This window comes from Saimiri boliviensis, chromosome 18 (genome assembly GCF_048565385.1).
Source record: "Saimiri boliviensis isolate mSaiBol1 chromosome 18, mSaiBol1.pri, whole genome shotgun sequence".
NCBI classification, from domain to species: domain Eukaryota; kingdom Metazoa; phylum Chordata; class Mammalia; order Primates; family Cebidae; genus Saimiri; species Saimiri boliviensis.
The window spans coordinates 8,812,954-8,839,364 of record NC_133466.1 but is presented as its reverse complement, the minus strand read 5'-3'; the positions used below and the strand labels follow the sequence as shown (position 1 = coordinate 8,839,364).

The window sequence follows — 26,411 nt, the reverse complement described above, 5'->3', positions numbered from 1 at the left end:
GGCCACGCGGCCACGCACCGCCCGGCTGGCCCGGGTCCACGGTCCAAGCCCCGCACCTCCGGCCCCTCCCGGGCCGCACAGGCCGCACTGAGGGCGCCACTCCCGGGCTCCAGAAGTCCCGGGCTCCCGGCGGGGACGGGGTGCAGGGCGCCGGGGCGCTTCCGGCTCGCGGGGCCCGGGCCACCCGCCCGCCCGGCCCGCCCACCTGGCTGTCGCTGACGCAGAAGACGCGGCCGCCGCGGCTCAGGCACACGCGGGCGCCGGGAGGCTGCGCGGATGCGCCGCAGAAGGTGAAGGAGCAGCACGAGGCGCGCAGCCGCCGCACCGTAGCGTGCACGAGCGCAGCCGGCCGGCGCCCCCAGCGCGCCCACAGGTACAGGTAGCACAGCGTGATGAGCATGGCCGCCCGCCCCAGCGCTTCGGGCCCGGCCCCGCCCCGGCCGGAAGGGCCGCGCGGGGGTGGGGACGCGGGGGAGGCGGAGACCCGAAGGGTGACGCGGGCCACCGGAGGCTGCGGCGGGAGGGGCGGGGGAGCCGGGAGGCCGCGCCGGGCTGTGCGACGGGGAGCTCCGAGGCGGCGCCCGGGGCGGGTGGCGGCGGCGAGGGGCAGCGCCAGGGCGAGGGCCGTGCATCGGGGTCCGGGGACGCCGAGGCTGCACCGCGGGAGGGGGCTCGGGAGCGGGTGGAGGCGGGAGTGAGGGGCGGCGTCGGGGCCGGGGACTGGGACGGGCAAGTTGTGGATGCGGGGGAGGGGAGGCTCCAGCGGCTGCCCGACCTGTTTAAGCCAAGACCTGCCTCCCTTCCTTGGAGGGGTGGGAGGCGGATGGAGGAGGCGGCTCTGCCAACGTTTACTGACCAGCACCACGGCGGGGGCTCACACAGCCTCGACGGCGGCCACTTGGGAAAATCATATAAGCCCGTTTTCATTAAATTACACAAAGCCTTCATGCAAAAGATTTTAAGGTCAATCACATAGTCACAGGATGCACTAATGTTTTTTAAAATAAGGGCAGGAAACAAATTGAAGACAGGTAAGTACCCAAAGGGCTGCCTCTAAAAAGGCTGTGCCAGAAAGGCTCCCTAAGGTGTTCTTGCTACATGTGGGTCACCAGTTTGACTGTAAGCATCCTAACTCCAGGGAGAAGGAAAACAGCCACATGATTCGATGTTCACGTCTCCAAGGGAAGCAGAATTAGTCCTGACACAGAGTCTTCTCCCATAGAACCTTTCTTCAAAGGCATTATGTAAACAACAAATCCTGAACAGCTCCGAAGCATAGCAAAGAATTCCATCCAGTGGCTTCCGATTCTGGCCTCGCTGCAAGATGCAGCAAAAGCAGTCACGTACACCACATGCAGGTCTTAATCCAAGGATGGTTTTTTGTTTGTTTGAGACGGAGTCTCACTCTGTCACCCAGGCTGGAGTGCAGTGAAGCAATCTCGGCTCACTACAACCTCTGCCTCCTGGGTTCAAGTGATTCTACTGCCTCAGCCTCCCAAGTAGCTGGGATTACAGGCACCTGCCACCATGCCCAGCTAATTTTTGTATTTTCAGTAGAAACAGGGTTTCACCATGTTGGCCAGGGTGGTCTTGAACTCCTGACCTTAGGTGATCCACCCGCCTCGGCCTCCCAAAGTGCTGGGATTTCAGAAATGAGCAACTGCACCCACCCAGGCTAGATTTTTTTTTTAAGAGACAAGGTCTCGTCCTGTCACCCAGGCTTTAGTGCAGTGGCACAATCACAGCTTACTGTAGCTTCGAACTCTGAGCTGAAGTAATCCTCCTGGCTACCATGCCCAGCTAATTTTTTAAAAATTATTTTTCATAGAAATGTGGTCTCACTATGTCACCCAAGCTGGTCTTAAACTGCTGGTCTCAAGCAAACTCCTGCCTGGATCCCCCAAAGTGCTGGGATTACAAGTGTAAGCCACAGCTCCTGGCTATAAGGATAGATTTGGGGTTTTTTGCTTGTTTGTTTGTTTGAGACGGAGTCTCACTCTGTTGCCCAGGCTGGAGTGCAGTAGCACAATCTCGGCTCACTGCAACCTCTGCCTCCCACATTCAAGCGATTCTCCTGCCTCAGCCTCCTGAGTAGCTGGGATTACAGGCACCTGCCACCAAGCCCAGCTAATTTTTGTATTTTTAGGAGAAATGGGATTTCACCATGTTGGCCCGGCTGGCCTCAAACTCCTGACCTCAAGTGATCCACCCACCTCGGCCTCCCAGTGATCTGAGATTACAGGCGTAAGCCACCACGCCTCGCCAAGGATAGATTTTTAAAGTACCTTGACCATTTGTTCATCTGCTTTAAAATAGCTGCATAGAATATCCACTCCCAGAACTTCAGACTTTGGTGAGATAACATAGTAGATTTTCCCATTGCACATAGCAATAGATTTTTAAAAGAGAGAGAATCCAAAAAGAAACAACTCAAAAGTAAGCATTTCGGCCAGGCATGGCTCACGCCTGTAATCCCAGCACTTTGGGAGGCCAAGGCAGGCAGATCACCTGAAACTGGGAGTTTGAGACCAGCCTGACCAACATGGAGAAACCCCATCTCTACTAAAAATACAAAAAAAATAGCCGGGTGTGGTGGTGAATTCCTGTAGCTACTTGGGAGGCTGAGGCAGGAGAATTGCTTGAACCTGGGAGGCGAAGGTTGCAGTAAGCCGAGATTTACACTCCAGCCTAGGCAACAAGGGCGAAACTCAAAAAAAAAAAAAAGCAAGCATCTCTGTGGACCAGAAAGAAAACAGTAAGTGATGAACAGGACTAAAGCCGTATCGTACACTTCTCTACAGGACAGTGGCAACTGGGACGTGGGTTCCTGCATGGTAACAAGACCTAAAATTCTGTCACTGGAGGACGTGCAGATTCCTCTGAGAAGAGGCGAGCCTGCCACTCCAGGATAACACAGGGCTGCAAGTCATGAATTTGAAAATGAAAAGTCCTCAACAGTGCTAAATCCTAAATGTTTCACTGAACAACCTTTCATATAGCCTTCCTGAAGTTTGCTGAATTATGTAAGAACCTCTCCCACCCCCACTAGGTATGGAGAGGTCATCTCTTCCATCTGAAGTTCACCAGCATCTCCAGCTCTTCCAAATTCCCTGAGGGTTTTGAGACCGCACCTTCCCACAGGTCCCCGTAACTCCACCTGGCCAATAGGAACTTTCCAGGTTTATCCCTTCGGTGTTTCAAGATACGGTCTCAGAACATGTCATGGGAAAATCACATTTTGGGGTCAATCCTGTATACCAATTCCAGGTTAAAAGCATGGGGACCACCATGGTTGAACATGAGCTGACCCTTGCACTGAAGAGTACTGATAACATTCACGCCTGGCAAAGGAATAGAGGGAGGAAGATCCCAACGGCAGGGTGAGACGAGTTAAACTGTTTATGACTCCGCCCTAAAATGATTACATTTTTCAAAGGTCAAGGATAGAGTTGAGCTTCATCATCCCCATCTAGCAAAGGAAGAGGGGAAGGATGCAGAAGTCATCCATCAAGGGATGTTAGTGTGTATGTACCTGATCCTCATCCTGGAGTCCCTCGCTGCTCCAAGTGTGGTCTTCAGAGCAGCCGCGGCGGCATCCTTTGGAGGCTCACTGGAAACGCGGAATCCTAGGTCCTACCCAACCAAAAATCAGCACATTTTAACAGAATCCCAGGAGACTCACAAACACGTTAAAGTTAGAGAAGCACTGCCAACGCCTGCCTCTGTCATTCCCTGGCCACTCTAGACTCTAATTAGACATGGCCAAAATGATGTGCAAAGTAAGATCACAGACTAAGGACTTTTTTCTTTTTTTTTTAAGAGACGGGGTTTCACCGTGTTGGCCAGGCTGGTCTTGAACTCCTGACTCAGGTGACCCACCCGCCTTGGCCTCCCAAAGTGCTGGGATTACAGGAGTAAGCCACCGTGCCCAGCTGGATTTTTTTTTTTTAAGATGAAGTCTCACTCTGTTGCCCAGGCTGGAGTGCAGTGGCACAATCTTAGCTCATTGCAACTTCCGCCTCCCAGGTTCCAGGTTCATTAGATTCTCCTGCCTCAGCCTCCTGAGTAGCTGCGATTACAAGCATGTGCCACCAGCTAATTTTTGTATTTTCAGTAGAGATGGGGTTTCACCATCTTGGCCAGGCTGGTCTCAAACTTCTAACCTCAGGTGATCTGCCCACCTCAGCCTCCCAGAATGCTGGGATTATAGGTGTGAGCCACCACACCTAGCCAGACTAGGGATTTAGAAGCAAGACTTTGTCATTTTTTTTTTTTTTTTTTTTGAGACGGAGTTTCACCCTTGTTACCCAGGCTGGAGTGCAATGGCGCGATCTCGGCTCACCGTAACCTCCGCCTCCTGGGCTCAGGCAATTCTCCTGCCTCAGCCTCCTGAGTAGCTGGGATTACAGGCACGTGCCACCATGCCCAGCTAATTTTTTGCACTTTTAGTAGAGACGGGGTTTCACCATGTTGACCAGGATGGTCTCGATCTCTCGACCTCGTGATCTACCCGCCTCGGCCTCCCAAAGTGCTGGGATTACAGGCTTGAGCCACCGCGCCCGGCGCAAGACTTTGTCATTTATAAGAACATTGCAAAAAGGAAGAAGAGCAAAACAGCCACTGAAGAGCACCTCTGTAACCCATCACCATGACTGGCTTTCTATGGGGAAAGTCTCCACAGACTCAAAAAGTCTCTAGTTTCTTGTCCTTCGGAAGGCATGCCCTGGAAATAGTTTTTGGGACAAGGGAGAGTAGAGTGTTTACTATCCTATCCCCCTTTAAATATGTGATAGAACTTCCCCAGGGAAAGCCTATTACACCGATGTTAACTTGGTACCTGTTGGAACTTGGAGAGCATTCCGAATTCCCATCAGTCAAATGGCCAGAGCTGAGAAGGATAGCTTGTTTTTGTTTGTTTTTGATACAGGGTCTTGCTATGTCACCCAGGCTGGAGGGAAGTGGGACAATCCCAGCTCACTGCAGCCTCGACCTCCTGGGCTCAAGCAATCCTCCCTCCTCAGTTTCCCAAACTGTTGGGATTACAGGCATGAGCCACCACACCTGGCTAATTTCTGTATTTTGTGTAGAGACGAGGTTTCACCCTGTTGCCCAGGCTGGTCTCAACCTCCTGAGCTCAAGCCATCCGCACACCTCAGCCTCCCAAAATTGTGGCATTACAGGCACGTGCCACACACCTGGCTAATTTTTGTATTTTTTTGTAGAGATGGGAGTTTGCCATGTTGCCAGGCTGGTCTTGAACTGGGCTTAAGCAATCTACCCACCTTGCCTCCCAAAGTACCAGAATTACAAGCATGAGCCACTGTGCCTGACCTGGGATACTTTCTAAGAACCAAGGAGCTATATAGAAAATCTTGATCTCTCTTCAGTAACTTTAATACTTACATTAATAGGTTCTTTTTTTTTTCTCGATTTGATAATCAAGCAAAAAGTAATTTTATTTTGTTAATCAAAGAGAAAAGTAGATAATATTTAGAGCCAAAAGATTTTAAGGAAATATTCATTTGAACTCATGTCTTTAAGGGGAAATAATTACCTTTTCTTGCTCTGTTCACTGAGATGGCCTTAGAGTAGCCTTACCACAAAATACACCTGAGTGCTCAGATTCTTTAAAGGGTGCTCTTCTCCCCATTACAAGGAACTAGAAATCCTTGGAGAAATCGCTGATTCACATGTTCAGGAGATACGGGAAAAGCTGGATCATCTTAGGCTAGGCAGCAGGGGAAGCTTCAAAGAATAAGGCCAGGCAGAAGGACGCAGGAGACAAGCCAGAAGTGCTTCCACCACTAGCCAAATCAGGACGATTTGAGTATCAAATTGAAACACACCCAATTATAAAGAGCCAGCTGGACACAGTGGCTCAAACCTATAATCCTACCTCTCTGGAAGACAGAAGCAGGCAGATCAACTGAAATCAAGAGTTTAAGACCAGCCTGGCCAACATGGCGAAATCCCATCTCTACCAAAAACACAAACATTAGCTGGGTGCAGTGGCACACACCTGTAGTCCCAGCTACTTGGGAGGCTGAGGCAGGAGAATCACTTGAACCTGGGAGGCGAAGGTTGCAGTGAGCCCAGATAGCACCACTGCACTCAAGCCTAGGCAACAGAGAAAGACTCCATCTAAAAAGAAAGAAAGAAAAGAAAGGCTTGAAAGAAGCAAAGCCATCGATTTATATTTCTGGATTAATAAGGAATCTATGCATATTTTGGGTCTTATATATACCTGAAATGTGTTAGAGAATGTGGCTGTTTTAAAGACATTCTTACAAGTAATTTGAAATGGGTACCTCTGGATTGAAATCTTACTGAGTTTGTAAACAGTATTGAAACATCTAAGAAAATATTATTAAGTTTGCCATATTAATATACTGAATCTACTAGATTGATAAGAATTATATAATCAAGCAACTGAAATGTATAAAAAAGAAATTTAATTTAAGAAGGACTGGGGCCAGGCACAGTGGCTCATGCCTGTAATCCCAACACTTTGGGAGGCTGAAGTGGGAAGATCACTTGAGTCCAGGAGTTCATGACCAGCCTGGGCAACATAGGGAGACCCCATCTCTACAAAAAACACTTTTTAACTTTTTTTTTTTTTTTTTTTTTTTTTTGAGATGGAGTCTTGCTCTGTTATGAGGCTGGAGTGCAGTGGTGCATCTCAGCTCACTGCAACCTCCACCTCCCAGGTTCAAGTGATTCTCCTGCTTCAGCCTCACAAGTAGCTGGGACTACAGGTGCACACCATCACACCCAGCTAATTTTTGTACTTTTTTTTTTTTTTTTTTTAGTAGAGACAGGGTTTCTTTTCTTTTCTTTTCTTTTCTTTTTTTTTTTTTTTTTTGAGATGGAGTTTCACTCTTTTTGCCCAGGCTGGAGTGCAATGGCGAAATCTAGGCTCACCACAACCTCCGCCTCCCAGGTTTAAGCGATTCTCCTACCTCAGCCTCCCGAGTAGCTGGGATTACAGGCATGTGCCACCGTGCCCAGCTAATTTTTTGTATTTTTAGTAGAGAAGGGGTTTCTACATGTTGGTCAGCTAGTAGAGATGGGGTTTCACCATGTTTGCCAGGATGGTCTCAATCTCCTGACCTTGTGATCCTCCCCTCCCACTCAGACTCCCAAAGTGCTGGGATTACAGGCATGAGCCACTGCGCCCTGCCAAAAACATTTTTTTTTAATTAGTGGAGCATGGTGGTGCATGCCTGTGACGACAGCTTCTCAGGAGGCTGAAGTAGGAGGTCGGGAAGGTCAAGGCTTCAGTGAGCTGTAATCGCACCACTGCTCTCCAGCCTGGGTGACTGAGCAAGACTCTCTTTTTTTTTTTTTTTTTTAAGTAGCTCTGGAATGAAAATAGGCATTTGTAACACACATAACTGATAAAGGATTCATATCTAGACTATATAAAGAACTCCAAATCAATTAGGAAAAGTCAGAAAACCAAAAAAGGAGGACCGCTAAAGATGAAAAAGCACTTCAAAAACAGACTATACCCAGCTGCCTGATAAACACGAAAAAGCACTCGGCCTCAAAAGTAGGCCCAAATTAAGACCTTCGTGAGAATTTGCAAACACCCGTCAGTTTGGCAGGAATCCCCTTCTCAAGTCCTGGAATTCCGGCCTCCACCCGCATTGCTCAAACATCTGACCATTTCCCATTTCCATCCCTTCCACCTTTCGGCAGTATCTGGCATTCCTGACCATGCTGTTTCTACCAATCAACAAAAACTACTAGATATTCAACAGAGGGGATTTAATACAGAGAGTTGGCTACGACAGACAAAGGTGCTGAAACACCAGACAAGGGAGGGCATGGTGGCTCACGCCTGGAATCCCAGCAGCACTTTGGGAGGCCGAGGCGGGTGTATCACCTGAAGTCAGGAGTTTGAGACCAGCTGGCCAACATCGTGAAACCCTGTCTCTACTAAAAAATACAAAAAAATCAGCCAGTTGTGGTGGTGGGCGCCTGTAATCCCAGCTACTTGGGAGGCTGAGGCAGAAGAATCACTTGAACTTGAGAGGCTGAGGCGGGAGAATTGCTCGAACCCCAGAGGCAGAGGTACAGCGAGCCAAGATTGTACCATTGCATTCCAGCCTGGGCAACAAGAGCAAAACTCGGTCTGAAAAAAATAAGTAAAAATAAAACACCAGACAAGGGACAGTGAGGTTTCCCAGGGAACAGAAAGAACAGATGGCCCTGACCCTCTGCAGGGCTGAGGGCACCTAGCACAGGTCAAGTTACTATCACCCGGGATCCAGGGTCCCCTGGTGGAAGCTGGAACCCACAGATCAGTGTCATGGGAGACAGAGCCACAGAGGAACAGCTGCCGCTGGAGACATCGGCAGAGGAAGAAGGCGGAAAAATACCACGGCTGCTCCACACCTCCAGCCCAGTGCCCCACGGCCAAACCTCACTAGAGGCCCAGCAGCAGAAGAGCCTCCAGGAACCTCCTTGTGGACCAGAGGAGAGAGAAAGGCGGCAGGAGGGAAGGGTGTGTCTACGAACAAACAGCACGTGGCCAGCCCCTGGCCTTTCTGAAACTCTTCCCTTGGGTTTTTTTAAATTCACTATTCTGCTTGTGTTCCTGTGTTTATGGGCCAAACTGTGACCCCTCAAATTCTGATACTGAAGTTCTAACCCCCAGTACCTCAGAATGGATCTGCATCAGGAGACAGGGGCTTTAAAGTAGTCATTAAGGTAAAAGGAGGTCACCAGGGTGGGCCCTAATCTATTACGACTGGTGTCCTTATAAGGAGAAGAGATTAGACACAGACATGCACAGGGGGACGAGCCTGTGAGGACACAGGGAGAAGATGGCCATCTGTCAGCCCAGGAGAGAGGCCTCAAGAGAAACTAGCCCTGCCCACACTTTCATTTGGGACTTCTCGCTTCTAAAACTGGGGAAATGAAGTTCTGTTGTTTAAGCCGCCAGTCTACAGCACTTAGTTATGGCCGCCCTTGCAAACCAGCACTTCCGAGGTCTCCGCCTGTGTCTCTAGCCCCTCTCTGAACCATCGGGCGTGAGTCTTTGCCCCAGTTCTGGCGTCCTTTATGTTATCTTCCTTGTTGGTGACCCCATGCTCCCTCATGGTTCAGCAGCGACCTCCGGCCATGACACTCAGTCCTTATGGCCAGCTCTGGCCTCTCCCTGGCTCTGGCACTGCAGTCATGACTTCCACTTGTCTCTGCTTGGATATCCTGTCGGCATCTCAAAGGCAACATGAATAGAACCAAATGCATTTTTTTTTCCTCCCATGAATTATCTATTTATCCTGATTTCTCTTGTCTCTGTTCATGACATGTTCACCTGTTCACTGGGACCCAGAATTCATGCATCTTGGAGTCCCAGCTTCCCCAGCCCCTGAGTCTTGTTTATTTCCATGGCAGTTGGTGGGTGGGACCTCTTCACAGTCTCACACTGTCCTATCTTTCTACTGCAGGCCCAGCTCAGCTCTCATCACAACGGGCACTAGCACGACAGCCTCCTCCAAGATTCCTGGTGCCCGCCCTCCATTTCCCATGGTTCTGCCTCTTTCAGCATACTCCACAGTTGACTGTCTAAAGTGCAGCACTGACCCATCACTCCTGCTTCTCAAACTCCTGCAGCGCCTGCCCCTGCCCCAGAAAGTGCAGACAGTCTCTTGCCTGGCATTCAAGACCTTCCATTGAGCCTAGGCAACATACTGAGACCCCATCTCTACAAAAAAATTTAAAAGTTAGCCAGGCATGGTGACACGTGCCTGAAACCGCAGCTACTCGGGAGGCTGAGGCAGGAGAACTGCTGGAGCCCAGGAGGTTCCAGGATGAGTGATCCATGTTCATACCACTGCACTCCAACCTGGGCAACAGAACGAGACCCATCTCTAAAAAGAAAAGGAAAGGACCTTCCATTGTACCCACCTAGCCGGGTCTCCCTTCATGCCAGCCATTCACTCATTCATTCTGCTCCTCCTGTACGTGAGGTGCTGTTCTAATTACTGGGTACATTTACTCCCCTCAACAACTCTGCAAGGTGGCCATTATTGTCCCCATCTTGCAAAGGAGGAAACTGAACTTCAGAACTGAGCTCCCCTCATTAGGTGGGAAAGCCGATGTTTGAATTTGTGTCCTTCTGGCCCAAAGTCCTTCACTGGATAAACCAGGCAACCAAGAGCAAAGAATGCTCTATACCCAACAAAAATACAAATGAAACTCAGGATCCATGATGCAAGAGTGGCAGAAGGTTCCAGGTGCACCACTGCCAGCCCTGACAGCCTTTGTGTCCAGGTCAGTCCAACAGGCTGGGATTGTCTCCAGCTTGGACACATCTGAAAAGCTGCAGGTGGGGGATCATCGGAATCACCTGGAAAAACAACCTGCTCTGAAAACAGGCATGATCCAAAAGGCAGAGAGGTTTGTGATGCCCATTTTGTACAACAGCTGACTGTCAGTAATTCATTACTCTTTTGAGGAAGTTCAAGTATAAGAAAATCTGGCCGGGCACGGTGGCTCAAGCCTGTAATCCCAGCACTTTGGGAGGCGGAGGCGGGTGGATCACGAGGTCGAGAGATCGAGACCATCCTGGTCAACATGGTGAAACCCCGTCTCTACTAAAAATACAAAAAATTAGCTGGGCATGGTGGCGTGTGCCTGTAATCCCAGCTACTCAGGAGGCTGAGGCAGGAGAATTGCCTGAGCCCAGGAGGCGGAGGTTGCGGTGAGCCGAGATCGCGCCATTGCACTCCAGCCTGGGCAACAAGAGCGAAACTCCGTCTCAAAAAAAAAAAAAAGAAAATCTGAAGTTAAAAACTGAAGGTTCTAAATGCAATGTAGTATCTTGGACTGGATTCTAGAACAGAAAAAAGGACAAAGGAAAACTGGTGATCTCTCCAGCCTGGGCAACATGGCAAAACCCTGGCTCTACTAAAAATACAAAAAATTAGCCAAGCGTGGTGGCATGCACCTGTAGTCCCAGCTACTCAGGAGGCTGAGGCAGGAGAATCGCTTGAAGTGGGAGTGGGAGGTTGCAGTGAGCTAAGATCTTGCCACTGCATTTCAACCCAGGCAACAGAGTCAGATTCTGTCTCAAGAAAGAGAGAGAGAGAGAACTCGTAAAATCTTAACAGATCACTTGAGGTCAGGGGTTCAAGACCAACCTGGCCAACATGGTGAAACCCCATCTCCATTAAAAATACAAAAATTAGCTGGGTATGGTGGTATGTACCTGCAATCCCAGCTCCTCAGGAAGCTGAGGCTGGAGAATCACTCGAAATGCAGAGGTTTCAGTGAGCCAAGATTGCGTTACTGCACTCCAGCCTCGGCGAGACAGAGCAAGACTATCTCAAAAATAAATAAATAATAATAATGTTGCATCATTGTTAGTTTTGGTAAATCCATGGTTGTGTAAGATGTTAACATTAGAGGAAACTGGGTGAAGGTCTGAAGAACTCTATTTCTTTTTCGTAAGCCTAAAATTATTTCAAAATAGTAAGTTATAAAAATTAGAGGGTGACATTCTACTTAATTTCATCAGCATTCCTTTCTCCTCTGTTCCTAACCAGCCATGTGATCTTTAGCAAATTATTTCATTTCTCTGGGTCACAGTTTTTCAACTTAAAAAAAAAAAAAAAGACACAAGCCAGATCATCTCTAACTTCCCCTCAATCTCTCAAATTCTGTGATCCCCGTACATTTACAATATGACACAATCTACAAACATTTGATTTATGGTGATCTCTTATTCACCTTCATATCTCTGGTATTTAGCATTGTGCCTATACATAGCTGGTGCTCACTGAAGGTTTTTGAAACTACCTCAAAAACTGAGATTCATACTCGGTTTGTAAAGCAAGGTAGAACTGTTAGCTCTTATACCTCGTTGACCGCTAGAGAGCGAAGTGGTCACAAAATTTTTCCCGTTAAAAGCAAATTTATCTTCATCTAGCAGAGGCAAGTGGTCCTTTATATTTCAGGCATGTAAAAATCAGGTCCTGGTTAGGGGAAGGGAGACATCTGTGAGCAGTTTCCTGCCTATAGACAGGCCCTCCAGTGGGGTGATTAGTACCATAAGCTTCCAGGTAAGCACACAGGGCCACTGCCCTCACCCCACTAAAGCACTTAGCAGCCTCAATGGATGGGAGATTGCCCTGCAAATGGGGAGCCCCACTCCTAGTATGTATATCATTGTCTGTCTTCCTAATGATCCTGGCTTATTTCTTGAACAAATGTTTCACTTGCAGAAAGGCAGCTTTAAGAGGTCAAATAAATGAATGTGAAAGGAAATTAATTAAAACCTTGACAACCACATGAAAAAGGCATTAGCCTTGAACAGGCACGGTGGTTGGCTCACGCCTGTAATCCCAGCACTTTGGGAAGCTGAGGCAGGTGGATCACGAGGTCAGAAGACCCAGACCATCCTGGCCAACATGGTGAAACCCCATCTCTGCTAAATATACAAAACTTAGCTGGGCGTGGTGGCAAGCGCCTGTAGCTGCTAAGGAGGCTGAGGCAGGAGAATCGCTTGAACCTGGGAGACGGAGGTTGCAATGAGCCAAGATTGCACCACTGTACTCCAGCCTGGGGACAGAGCAAGACTCCATCTCAAAAAAAAAAAAGAAAGAAAGAAAAGAAAAAGGCATTAGCCAGTCATCCTGCACAGCAGCCCAATATTGAGCCTGTGTGAGTTGCCATTTGTGTAGTGAAGCAACAGAAGCCATGGTCTGGACTCAGAAATCCTGGGTTCAAATACTGCCTCTGACCCCCAGTTCCCCAACACAGGACACACATTCAGTGGCCATGTAACCACAGCAAATGCTTCTCTTTTCACTGCCCCAATGCAGGAATAATAATAGCATCCACCTGGTGTTGGGTGGGAGAGTTCAGAGAGAACAGCCACACAGGGCTAAAAGTGGAGACTATTGTGACCGAGCAACTGCCCACCTGGACAAAGTGGACAGGTCAGGAATAGAAGGGCAAGGTGCTTTCACCTCATCTTCACGAGAGCTCTATGTGGGGAGACGATTACACAAGCAGCAGTGAGAGTGCCTTCCCTTCTTCAGACACAGAAAACCCCATCTGCGTAAATTTTCCTCAGCTGGTCAATCACAGTGCCAGAAGTCCCTGCCACTTGAACTGCTCCTTCAGGCTAAGTCACTTTATCTGCCAGCTGTGTTAGTTTAAACAAGTCAGTTTCCAAGTCCTGAGCTGCTGCTTTTATCATCCCATTAACATAGAAAACTAAGAGTAGGGGCCAGACACGGTGGCTCACACTTGTAATCCCAACACTTTGGGAGGTCGAGGCGGGCAGATCACCTGAGGTTAGGAATGCAAGACCAGCCTGGCCAACATGATGAAACCCTGTCTCTACTAAAAATACAAACATTAGCCAAGTGTGGTGGCGGGCACCTGTAATCCCAGCTACTCAGGAGGCTGACACAGGAGAATCACTTGAACTGGGGAGGTGGGGGTTACAGTGAGCTGAGATGGTGCCACTGCACTCCAACCTCCATCTCAAAAAAAAAAAAAAAAAAAAAAAAAAAAAAAAAAATGCAGTGCATAGAATGAGGCTTTAAAGATTTTGCATTTATTTACTGGAGGATTTAAACCAAAAAGGTACAGACCCACCAGAAAATACAAAAATTAGCCAGGTGTGGTGGTGCACAGGTAGTCCCAGCAACTGGGGAGGCTAAGGCAGAAGAATTGCTTGAACCCCCGAGGTGGAGGTTGCAGTGAGCTGAAATCACGCCACTGCACTCCAGCTTGGCAACAGATCGAGATATCATCTCAAAAACAAACAAAGAAAAAAAACCCAGCAATATGGACCAGACCCAGTGACTCACACCTATAATGCCAGTACTTTGAGAGTCCAAGGCAGGAGGATCATTTGTGGCCAGGAGTTTGAGACCAGCCTGCACAACGTAAGACTCCATCTCTACAAGAAATTAAAAATTAGCCAGGTGGCCAGGTGCAGTGGCTCATGCCTGTAATCCTAACACTTTGGGAGACAAAGGCAAGCAGATCACTTGAACTCAAGTTCAAGACCAGCCTGGGCAACATGGTGAAAGCACATCTCTATAAAAATAGAGAAAATTAGCCAAGCATGCTGGTGTGCGCCTGCAGTTCCAGCTACTCAGGAGGCTGGGGTGAGAGGATCACCTGAGCCTGGGAAGGTCGAGGCTACAGTGAGCTGTGATCAGGCCACTTGCACTCCAACCTAGGTGACAGAGCAAGGCCCCATCTTAAAAAAAAAAAAAAAAAAGCTGGGTGTTGTGGCCTGCGGCCTGTGGTCCCAGCTACTCGGAGGCTGAAGCTGGAGGATCGCATCACTGCACTCCATTCAGCCTGAGCAAGGGAGCAAGACCCGGACTCTACTAAAATAAATTTCAAAAAAAAAAAAAAAAGCAATAGGAAGAAGCAACTCAACCAAGGTATGTTACTAAAGCCCTAAACAGAAAATTCGCCTGTTTCCAGAAGAGGCCAAGAACAGATGATAGGGCTGCACTGAACTCCTGCCTGTGCAGCCCGCTTTCTACAAGATTCCAGTCCTGGAAGATGATAGCATCCAGCCCCCATTCAAGCACCTCGAATATGAAAAACGCAGAGCCCGAAGAGCCAGGCGATGAACACACTATTCCTGTCTATAAATAACTCCCCTTGGGGAATAAACAGCAGGATCCAAGGCAGGAAACCCGAGCCGCAGAATCTGGTGGGTTCTTAGGGAACCCACTCACGGGCCTGAGTCCCCCGTGGGAGCGGCGGCCGGGTGCCTGGACCCCCGAGTCCCCGGAGCCCCGGGCGGCCGCGCGTCCCTACCTGCAAGCCCGATCCCGGCCGCGGAGCACTCGTGGCCCCGCACCCGCCCGTCTCCGGGACCGCGGAAACGCACCCAGCGGAGTGAGGTCGTCGTCGCCAAGGGCAGCGCAGGTGGCAGCGGAGGCGTGGGAGCCGGAACCGACCTTGAGAAAGGGCCAGGTCAGGACGCCTCTTGGCGCAGCCCCAAATCCTGCCCGCGCCCCAGCCCCGCTCAGGCGGCGCCCCTGCCACCTCCGGCCACACCGGCTGGGAGGTCTGGCTCCTGCAGACCGCGCTTCCCGCTGCCCTCCTGCGCTGGGCTGCTCACGCCTGCCTCGCCAGCCCCGCATTCGCGGGGATCCCTACCTGTCCTTTAGGGCTTGCCTCATAGGTCAAACGTCACCTCCCAGGGAGGAATGGCCTGCCCGCTAGCCAGGTGGGCCTCTTCCACGCTCGCCTGCACCACCCACCCACCTTGATAACTGCTTCCTCCTTGAGACTGCAAACCTTCAAGGGCAGGAAATGGGTCTGTTTTCCTGGCAAATAATGAAGTTGGTGGAAGGTTTTGCTGAATAAAATGAGTGGCAGACAAAAGTAGCCAAATCGGACAGTCTTTTTTTTTTTTTTTTTTTTTTTTTTTTTTTTTTTTCTTTGAGACGGAGTTTCGCTCTTGTTACCCAGGCTGGAGTGCAATGGCGCGATCTCGGCTCACCGCAACCTCCGCCTCCTGGGTTCAGGCAATTCTCCTGCCTCAGCCTCCTGAGTAGTTGGGATTACAGGCATATGCCACCATGCCCAGCTGATTTTTTGTATTTTTAGTAGAGACGGGGTTTCACCATGTTGACCAGGATGGTCTCGATCTCTCGACCTCGTGATCCACCCGCCTCGGCCTCCCAAAGTGCTGGGATTACAGGCTTGAGCCACCGCGCCCGGCCAATCGGACAGTCTTGATGGGTTATTTGGTGAAGGAGGTGCAGAATGGGCTTAATTAGTTACTGGATTTCTTTCCCCATGTTACTCCTCCCTAATTCTGATGAGGAACTGAGAACTGGATCTATTGATCTATTAACTCTTAACCTCCCTTTTCTTTTCTTTTCTTTTCTTTTCTTTTTTTTTCTTTTTTTTTTTTTTAACACGAGTCACAATCTTGGCTCACTATAACCTCCATCTCCCGGGTTGAAGCGAGTCTCCTCTCTCAGCCTCCTGAATAGCTGGAATTACAGGCGTCCACCACCACGCCCAGATAATTTTTGTATTTTTAGTAGAGTCGGTGTTTCACCATGTTGGCCAGGCTAGTCTCAAACTCCTGACCTTAGGTGATCCACCTGCCTCAGTCTCCCAAAGTGCTGGGGTTACAGGTGTGAACTACCACGCTTCCTTTTCTAAGGGCACTACCAGACTTCTCTTGCTATCTTAAGGATGGAGTCCTAATTCTGCCATCGGAACCCTGAATCCTTCACTTTAAGCACAACAATTTCAAGCAAAGACTTGCAGCTTCTCCTTCTCCGTTTGGGGGAATGGGTGACTCTTTAATCTGTGGTGAGATAGATATGATTTTTTTTTCATGCTGTTAATTAGAATACTATCCCCCAAAGAGGAAGAAATAAATAGAAAAAGGAATCTAGTCTGATGTCCCAGAAGTGTTTACATATGGTTTGCAGAATAGCCCTACAAGAAAAAAAATCTCAAATGACACAGCCTACCACTGCTGGGGTTTCCGGTAAAATAAGAGCTGAAGTTTAGGGATGATCAAACTTAGACTCAAAGTCCTCAATCACATGATTTTTGTTTTTCTTTTTTGGTCTATCCTATCAATTAGTGAATGTTAAAATCGTTGACTATATTGTGGATTGGATTTGTGTGTTTGGAGTTTTGCTCTGTCGCCCAGGCTGGAGTGCAGTGTTTCGATCTCAGCTCACTGCAACCTTTGCCTCCTAGGTTCAAACATTTCTCCTGCCTAAGCCTCCCGAGTAGCTGGGACTACACGTGTACACCACCATGCCCAGCTAATTTTTGTATTTTTAGTAGAGACGGGGTTTCACCATGTTGGCCAGCCTGGTCTGGAACTCCTGACCTCAGGTGATTTGCCCACCTCAGCCTCCCAAAGTGCTGGGATTACAGGTGTGAGTCACCTCACCCAGCCTAATCACATGATTTTTCATATTCCACGTTTGAGTGTCATTCTTCAACTGGTGGACCATTTTTCCCACAAATGTTTTCTCCTCTAATAGTGAAGAGAGCAGTCCTAGATAAAACATTTTAGCCACATCTCTGGCAAATCTTTAGGACATATTTCTATGTTCCATATTCCTACAAATGAGATTACCAAGTCAAAGGATATGACACTTTCTCTTTTTTTTTAAAGTTGGGGTTTAACCACGATGGCCAGGCTGGTCATGAACTCCTGACCTCAGGTGATCCACCCAGCTCGGACTCCCAAAGTGCTAGGATTACAGGTGTGAGCCACCACGGCCGGCTGGATATTACACTTTCTAAAACTACTATACATCATTTCTTACCTCCAATGTTGCATAATTTTATCTTCTAGTAAAAGATAAAATTATCCTCTATCTTGGAGGTGATAAGACTGAGGACTGAGTTTAGAACATCCTTGGCCACACAAAGAGCTTTTTAAAATCTTTCTGAGTTTGATTCATGAAAATTCAATCTCTCTTTAAAAGATTAGCTTTTTTTTTTTTTTTTTTTTTTTTTGAGACAGAGTTTCGCTCTTGTTACCCAGGCTGGAGTGCAATGGCGCGATCTCAGCTCACCACAACCTCCGCCTCCCGGGTTCAGGCAATTCTCCTGCCTCAGCCTCCTGAGTAGCTGGGATTACAGGCACGCGCCACCATGCCCAGCTAATTTTTTGTATTTTTAGTAGAGACGGCGTTTCACCATGTTGACCAGGATGGTCTCGATCTCTTGACCTCCTGATCTACCCGCCTCGGCCTCCCAAAGTGCTGGGATTACAGGCGTGAGCCACTGCGCCCGGCCCTAAAAGATAAGTTTTTTTATTTCCCTTTGAATTGCTAGAAAAACTAATTCTTTTCTAATTGTTTTACTGGTCATTTGCATTTATTTTATGATTTAATGTGGATTTGGCATATTATTATTAATTTATATAGGTTCCTTCTATATTAAGGATGTTAATTCTTAGGCTATCATATATGTGGTATATTTTTATCCCAACTTATCATTTGCCTTTTAATTGTGTTTGAAATGATCTGATGCACTATTTTAAAATTCTAATTAAGTTAAACTTTTCACCTTTGCCTACATGACTTTTTCCGTTGATTTTATGTTCAGAAATCCTCCCCAATTTCCCAAACTATAAATATTTCCTAGTACTTTTTTTAAAGAAAAAAAAAAACAGAATCTCTGTCTCTCTCTCTCCCCTCAATCTGTCTTTCACTCCCCACTCTTCCCTCTCTCTGTTGCCCAAGCTATATAGAAGGCAATGGCCCAATCACAGCTCACTGCAGCCTCCTTGACCTCCCCAGGCTCAGGTGATCCTCCCACCTCAGCCTCCTGAGCTGCTGGGACTACAGGCCTGCGCCACCATGCCAGGCTAATTTTTTGTATTTTTTTAGAGATGGAGTTTTGCCATGTTGCCCAGGCTGGTCTCCTGGGCTCAAGTGACCCAACCACATCAGCCTCCCAAAGTGCTGGGATTACAGGCATGAGGCATCACACCCAGGCTTGCCTCATACACTGTTTTGCGGTATGTTTGTTTGTTTGTTTGTTTGTTGCTTTATAAAAATGCTATTCAATAAGTAGATTTCCAGGCCTTGCATGGTTTCCATTCAATGTTTCTAAGATTGACACATATCATTTTGCAAAGCTGCATTTTGGTCATGTTCACTGCTATATAATATTCTACTTGTGATCATATCCTACCTTATTTAGCCATTCTCCTGATGATCAGCATGGAGTTATTTCCAGTTTGTTTCCTCTGACTAATACTCATGTTATGAATGTCCACTTGCTTGCCTCCTGGAGCCCCTGGGCAAGCATTTCTCTGAATGTGGACACACATACATAGGCCCAGAAAGCATGAATGTGCAGAATTCAGAGATAATGCTAAACTGTTTTCCAAAGCAGTTATACCAATGGACACACCCATTAAAAGTGACTTTTGTGGCTGGGTGTGGTGGCTCATGCCTGTAATCCCAGTACTTTGGGAGGCCAAGGCAGGCAGATCATGAGGTCAGGAGTTCAAGACCAGCCTGGCCAACATAGTGAAACCCTGTCTCTACTAAAAATATAAAAATGAGCCAGGCATGGTGGCACAAGCCTGTAGTCTCAGCTACTTGGGAGACTAAGGCAGGAGAATCGCTTGAACCCGGGAGACGGAGGTTGTGGTGAGCTGAGATCAAGCCACTGTACTCTGGCCTGGGCAACAGAGCAAGACTCCACCTCAAAAAAAAAGTGACTTTTGTTTTCGACTCAGTATTTTTCAGGTCAAATACATTTTCCTTTCGATGTTAGATTTATACTGATTTTCACAAACTGGCTTGGAGAATTATGAGATCCTCAAACACAAAGCCTCATATTGTGGTTCTTAATCAAGAAAATCTTCTAAAGGCAATGATCCAGCTAATTACAGATGCCCTACTGTCCACATCTAAATTTAGGCATGGCGGCCGGGATTAGACTCATGAGTCCTAGGACAATTCCAGGGGTGTTATGAACTTAAAAACTCTGGCGTAAGCATGGTGTGGGGAGTGTTTGCGGTAATATGAGAATCCTGTGCACAACAGTATAAGCGGCTGCTTCAGAATCTACTGCTCTCACCTCCCACGTTCCATACAACCTCTTCTTTATTTTAGTCTTTATTTATTATGTTTGTTTGTTTGTTTATTTTGAGGCAGAGTCTTACTCTGTCACTCAGGCTGATTTATTTATTTATTTAGAGACAGGAGTCTCACTCTGTCACTCAGGCTGAAGTGTAGCAGCACGATCTTGGCTCACTGCGACCTCCACCTCCTGGGTTCAAGTGATTCTCCTGCCTCAGCCTCCCAAGTAGCTGGGATTACAGGTGCCCGCCACCACACCCGGCTAATTTTTATATTTTTAGTAGAGATGGGGTTTCACTATGTTGGCTGGGCTGGTCTCGAACTCCTGACCTCAACTGATCTGCTCACCTCGGCCTTCCAAAGTGCTGGGATTACAGGTGTGAGCCACCGTGCCGGGCCTGTAGACTTTAATAGCAACATTCCTTATAAAAATGATTTTTTGGTTTTTGCGACAGGGTATATCACAGGCTGCAGTGCAGTGGTGCTATCATAGCTCATGAGCCTCCAACTCTTATGCTCAACTGACCCTTCTGCCTCAGCCTCCCAAGGAGCTGATATTACACACACGAACCACCAGAGCCAGCTAATTATTTTTGTATTTTTGGTTGGTTTGTTTTGTTTTGTTTTTGAGACAGAGTTTGACTCTTGCTGTCTAGGCTGGAGTGCAATGGCGAAATCTCAGCTCACTGCAACCTCCGCCTCCCAGGTTCAAGCAATTCTCCTACCTCAGCCTCCCAAGTAGCTGGGATTACAGGCATGCACCACCATGCCTGGCTAGTTTTGTATTTTTAGTAGAGACAGAGTTTCTCCATGTTGGTCAGGCTAGTCTTGAACTCCCAACCTCAGGTGATCCGCCCACCTCGGCCTCCCAACATGCTGGGATTACAGGTATGGTTCACCTTGCCCAGCCTATTTTTGTATTTTTTACAGAGATGGGGTCTTGCTATGTTGCCCAGGTTGGTCTCAAACTCCTGGCCTCAAACGATCTAATCAGCTTGGCCTCACAAAGCACTGGGATCATGGGCATGAGCCACCACACCTGGCCAAGAGAGCATTTTTTTAATTGGAAAATTGTAAATGTTCAATAAGGAACATATTAAGCAAACTGTGGTAGAGTAGTCGCCCCTTATCCGCAAAGGGTATGTCCCAAAACCCCCAGCAGATGCCTGAAGCACAGACAGTACTGAACCCTATTATTTCCTGTCCATACATATCTATGATAAAGTTTATAAATTGGGCACAACCACAAATTAACTCATAATAAAATGGAGTCACAATAAACTAATAATAAAATTAAATGAGGATGACTTGAACACAAGCTCTGTGATACCGCAACAGTCGATCCGATCACAAAGAGAGCTACTGAGTTACAAATGGGAGAATCTGCTGGACAAAGAGATGATTTGTGTCCCAGGTAAGACAGAACAGGACGGTGTGAGATTTCATCATGCTGTTCAGAACCACACACAATTTAAAACTCATGAATTATGTTATCACTTCTAAATGGGAGCTCAATAATGTGTACACATGCACACAACAGGGTGGAATAACAGATCCTGGAGACTCAGAAGGGTGAGAGGGAGGGCTGGGGGGAGGAAGCAAGATAGGGCTGGGGGAAGGGAGGAAGGTAGGGCTGGGGGAAGGGAGGGAGGGAGGGGTAAACGATAAGAAATTAGTTAATGGGCACAATATACAGGATGGGGTGATGGCTGCACTAAAAACCCAGACTTCACCAATACCCAATATTCCCATGTAACAAAACAGGGGCATTTGTACCCCCTAAATCTATAAATAAAACTTATGAACTGTTCTGGAATTTTTCATTTAATATTTTCTTTTTGTTTTTTTTTTTTTCATTTAATATTTTCAAACTGCGGTTGACCACAGGTAACTGAAATCTTGGAAGGCAAAAGCAAAAGGGGGAATCACTGTATCTCCACTCAGTGGTGCAAAGTATAGACTTCCTTTCCAGAACCATTTGAGATTAAATTTCAGGCACCATGACCTTCACCCTAAGTACTTCAAGCCATATTTCTCCAAGGTAAGCACACTGCGATGATCAGATTCAGAAAATTTAACACTGCAATAATTGGATTCAGATATGAGCATCCATCCAATGCTAATTACTACTCACATTTATTTAGTCAGTTGTCCCAAATAACATTCTTGCTAGTAATACCATTTTTTCCAGTTCACGGATACACATATCGTTTAGCTGTCATGTCTCTTTTTCCTTTTTTTTTGTTTTTTTTTGTTTGTTTGTTTATTTGTTTTAGGGATCTCACTCTCACCAGGCTGGAGTACAGTGGCGTGATCTTGGCTCACTGCAAGCTCCACCTCCCAGGTTCAAGTGATTCTCCGGCCTCAGCCTCCCGAGTAGCTGGGACTACAGGCACATGCTACTGTGCCCAGCTAATTTTTGTTTTTTAGAAGAGACGGGGTTTCACCGTGTTGGCCAGGATGGTCTAGGTCTCTTGACCTTGAGATCCACTCACCTCAGCCTCCCAAAGTGCTGAGATTACAAGCATGAGCCACTGCGCCCGGCCTTTATTCCCTTTTAATCGGGAACAGTTCCTTAGTCTTTTATGACCTTGACATCTTTTAAAAGTCAGCCCCAGTAGGCCAGGTGGCTCACGCCTGTAATCCCAGCACTTTGCGAGGCCAAGGTGGGTGAAGTCGGGAGTTTGAGACCAGCCTGGCCAACATGGTGAAACCCCATCTCTACTAAAAATACAAAAGTTGGCCAGGCATGGTGGCACACACCTGTAATCCCAGCTACTCAGGAGGCTGAGGCAGGAGAATCGCTTGAACCTGGGAGGCAGAGGTTGCAGTGAGGTAAGATCGTGCCACTGTACTCCAGCCTGGGCGACAGAGCAAGACTCGGTCTCAAAAAAAAAAAAAAAAAAAAAAAAAAAGCCAGCCCATTGTATTGCAGCTGGTCCCTCAATTTGAGTTTGTCTGATGTTTCCTAAATCCATTTCAGGTTATGCATTTTTGGCATGGGATGTCAGTTCAAACTGGTGATGCTGACTTTGTTCACACAGTTAAGTTGGTATCCAGAAGATTTCTCCACTATAAAGCTTCCTTTTTTATATTTGCAATTCATAAGTAACCTGTGGAGTGAGACTTTGGCATCTTATCCTCCAGTGCTACGGTTTGAATGTATTCCCCAAGCGCATGTGTTGGAAATTTCATCCCCATCGCAATAGTGTTGAGAGGTGGGTGACTGGGTCACAAAGGCTCTGCTGTCATTGCGGGACTAGGCTCCTGATGAAGGAACGGGTTTGGCCCCTTTCCTTTCCTTTGCCCTTGCCCACCCTCTTGCCCTTCTGTTTTCCACCAAGAGATGATGCAGCCAGCACGAAGGCCCTCACCAGATGTGGCTCCTCAATGTCGGACTTCCCAGCCTCAGAACCACAGTCAAATAAATTTCTGTTCATTATAAATTACCCAGTCTCAGGTATTCTGTTACAGACACATAAAATGGACCAAGACACCCAGCAAGCCCCCACCTGAATCAGTGATGACTGTGTTGTTGCAGTGTGGTAACTTTTTGTATGATTAGTCAAGGGCAGTAGTGAGAGGGGGAACAAATAGAACAGAAAGTCCAATCTGTGAACAATCGAGCTGACTCCCTACATCCGGACTAGCCAACTTTCCTAACTACTGTTCCTTCAACAATCATTAGCTGGCATTCTCCTCTTCTACCTCTGTTTACGTATTTGTTGGTAAGTTTATTCGCTTTTTAGTATCACTCTGCCTCGTGGATTCTGTTTTATTCAATGTGATAATTCATTACTGCCATTATTAATTTTGATATTCAAATTGTTCCAGGTTTGGCCACTGGAGCCCCATCAAGCCAGCTCCTTCTGACCTATCTCCATCATTCTTTGAGCATCTCCTTGTGTTCTGAACAAGCTGTGCCTGACTCATCGTTTACCTTCCCTGTCCTTCATACAATGAGCCATTTGTCCCAGGAGCTCTGGCTCCTTTTAATGGACAATGGTATTTAGAAACCAATTTATGGCCATGAGGAATGTTCACTGCTACTGGGGTGGCCCTGCTTCCCAGCTCTGTCAGGAGACAGATCTTGGAAATAAATGCTTAAGACAAAATGAAGAAGGCCGGGTGCAGTGGCTCACACCTATAATCCCAGCACTTTGGAAGGCTGAGGCGGACGGATCACTTGAGGCCAGGAGTTCAAGACCAGCATGCCTAGTGTGGCAAAACCCTGTCTCTACTAAAAATACAAAAATTAGCTAGGCGTGGTGGTGCCCAACTGTAGTCCCCACTACTTGGGAGGCTGAAACAGGAGAATTGTCTGAACCTGGGAGGTAGAGGTTGCAATGAGCCAAGATCACACAACTGCACTCCAGCCTGGGCAACAGAGCAAGACTTCGCCTCCAAAAAAATGAAAAGGGTTATCCACCAAGTTTCCAGATTTCTCCACTATGAAGTTTCCTTTTGTATCTTTGCAATTAATAAGTAATCTGTGGAATCTCTCATTCTAATTCATGGAGCTCTTCCTTTCCTTCCTTCACTCCAACTTTTTTTTTTTTTTGAGACAGAGTGTCACTCTGTCACCCAGGCTGGAGTGCAGTGGCGTGATCTTGGCTCACTGAAACCTCCACCTCCCAGGTTCAAGCAATTGTCCTGCCTCAGTCTCCCGAGTAGCTGGGTCTACAGGCACATGCCACCAGGCCCAGCTAATCTTTGTATTTTTAGTAGAGATGGGGTTTCACCATGTTGGCCAGGCTGGTCTTGAACTCTTGACCTCGTGATCCACCTGCCTCAGCCTCCCAAAGTGGTGGGATTACAAGCGTTAGCCACCATGCCTGGCCCCTTCACTCCATATTTTTATCTTCTCTCATAGTGAGGTTCCCAGCTCCCAAGAATATCATTATATTTACTTATTTGCTTAATCCTATAATACACAGAAAATATTTTCAGAATTGCTACACCAGATCACCACCAACTAAGTGAAGTACAAAATCCCTTTGTAGTTTTGTTTAGTCAAAGAGCTGTATTAAAAGTTATTAGAGTTTGCCTTTCTATGGTTAATTTACTATGCAGTTTAGCACATTTGTTCACTTGTTTGTATTCAATTTCAGTTTCTTTTCCCCCATCTTACGTTTATTTAGTTTTACCTTTTACATAATCAAACATTAACATGTTTTGAAAAGTGAAAACTGCTCCCAAAAAAGGTATGCCTGGAGATGGGTCATTTCCTCTTAGACTTTCACCCCATTCCCATTCACCCACTGCAAATAACCAATTTATTAGTTTCAATTTTTTTCTTCCTGGATTTCATTTTTCCCTTTCTTTTCTGTTCCCAAAAATAAGGAGATACTTGAATGTTTCACACAAAAAGTAACCTAATACAGTACTCTCTATTTAACTTTGTTCACTTCCTAGTACTGTGTGCCCTAGAAATCACCGCACATCAGTTCACAGAGATCTTCCCTACTCTTTGTTATAACTGCATTGTGTGAAGGTACCAGGGTTTATTCAACCAATTGCCTAGGTTTTGGCACTGGAGTTCTTCCAAAATGTTGCCATTGCAAACAATACTGCAATGAGTGACCTTGTACATACATACACTTTTATATCTGTGTAGGTGTCTCTCCAGAGTAAATTCCTAGCTGTAGAATTGCTGGGTCAAAGGGTAAATGCATATGTAGTTTTGTTAAACAATGTTCAGTTCTCCTCTCTAGGAGCTGGATCATCTTGCATTCCCGTCAGCAATGTATGAGAGATCTGTGACCCCACAGCCTGTCCTGTTGCTTTAAACACTTCGCAACTGGATCAGTTAGAACTCTGATGTTATTATCCCAGAGTACCCTGCTTTCTCTTTCTATGGGAGAAACCGAACAGCTTTCCATTTAAGGGCCAGTTTTAGGTCATTTTTGTGCAGACTGTCAGTTCGTGTCTTTTGCCCAGTTTGTCTTCGGTTCCCTCAATCTATGAGTTATTTACATCCTTGAGATGTTAACCCTTTATCTGTGATAGAGGTTGCAAATATTTTTTCCCAGTTTGCCATTTGTTTTTCATTAATGGTAGGGTTTTTGTTTGTTTGTTTTTGCTTTTTCGAGACCAGGTCTCTCCTCACCTAGGCTGGAGTGCAGAGGCACGATCTCTGCTGATAGCAAGCTCCGCCTCCCTGGCTCAAGCGATCCTCCCACCTCAGCCTCAAAGTAGCTGAAACTAAGTTTTCTTATTTTTTGCAGAGAGAGGGTTTCGCCATGTTGGCCAGGCTGGTCTCAAACTCCTGCCTCAAGCAATTCTCATGCCTCAGCCTCTCAAAGTGCTGGGATTATAGGTGTCAGTCGTGAGTCACACAGCGTCTGGCCCAGCTTACTATTATTATTATTATTAATAAGATGGAGTTTTGCTCTTGTCGTCCAGGCTGGAATGTAGTGGTGTAATCTCGGCTCACTGCAACCTCCAACTTCAGGGTTCAAGAGATTCTCCTGCCTCAGCCTCCCGAGTAGCTGCGATGACAGGGGCCCGCCACCACGCCCGGTTAATTTCTGTATTTTTAGTAGAGACTGGGTTTCACCATGTTGGCCGGGCCGGCCTCGAACTGGTGACCTCAAGTGATGAGCCTGCCTCGGCCTCCCAAAGTGCTGAGATTTACAGGCGTGAGTCATCGCACCCGGCCCCAGCTTCCGATGTTTAACGTTATTTAATATGTACCCATCTTTTTTTCTGGCACATAGGCGTCGGGTCCTTAGGAAGCCTTTCCCCACACACGGGTCCTAGGGGAAGTCGCTCGTGCTTTCCAGCGACGGGGAGGCTCGGCGGCTCTGCCCCTCCCTCGAGCGTGCG

General features: G+C 47.3%; 1 protein-coding gene and 1 long non-coding RNA gene across 15 annotated transcripts in view; one reads left to right on the top strand and one right to left on the bottom strand.

The window, feature by feature from the left end:
* The window catches only part of HLCS (holocarboxylase synthetase), a 234,429-nt gene that overhangs the window by 206,823 nt on the left and 1,195 nt on the right, over positions 1–26,411 (bottom strand). For 3 of the 14 annotated variants that reach the window (XM_074389293.1, XM_074389290.1, XM_074389294.1), the window contains exons 1-2: positions 14,809–14,897; positions 3,533–3,633 (exon numbers count right to left, since the gene is read on the bottom strand). The exons of 5 other annotated variants lie outside the window; for them this stretch is intronic. Coding sequence is in view for 2 of the 9 variants with exons in the window: in XM_074389289.1 (XP_074245390.1) it covers positions 206–400 (195 nt within the window). In the remaining 7 variants the exon portion in view is untranslated. Of the gene's footprint in view, positions 1–205; positions 430–3,532; positions 3,634–14,808; positions 14,899–26,411 lie in introns of those variants that run through there. 6 more of the 14 variants (XM_074389292.1, XM_074389291.1, XM_074389289.1 and 3 more) reach the window with 4 other exon arrangements.
* Positions 235–24,938, top strand: LOC141582021 (uncharacterized). The gene is made up of 6 exons (XR_012514857.1): positions 235–373; positions 9,459–14,967; positions 18,378–18,508; positions 21,471–21,624; positions 22,567–23,311; positions 23,418–24,938. It is a non-coding gene; the product is annotated as an uncharacterized LOC141582021 (long non-coding RNA).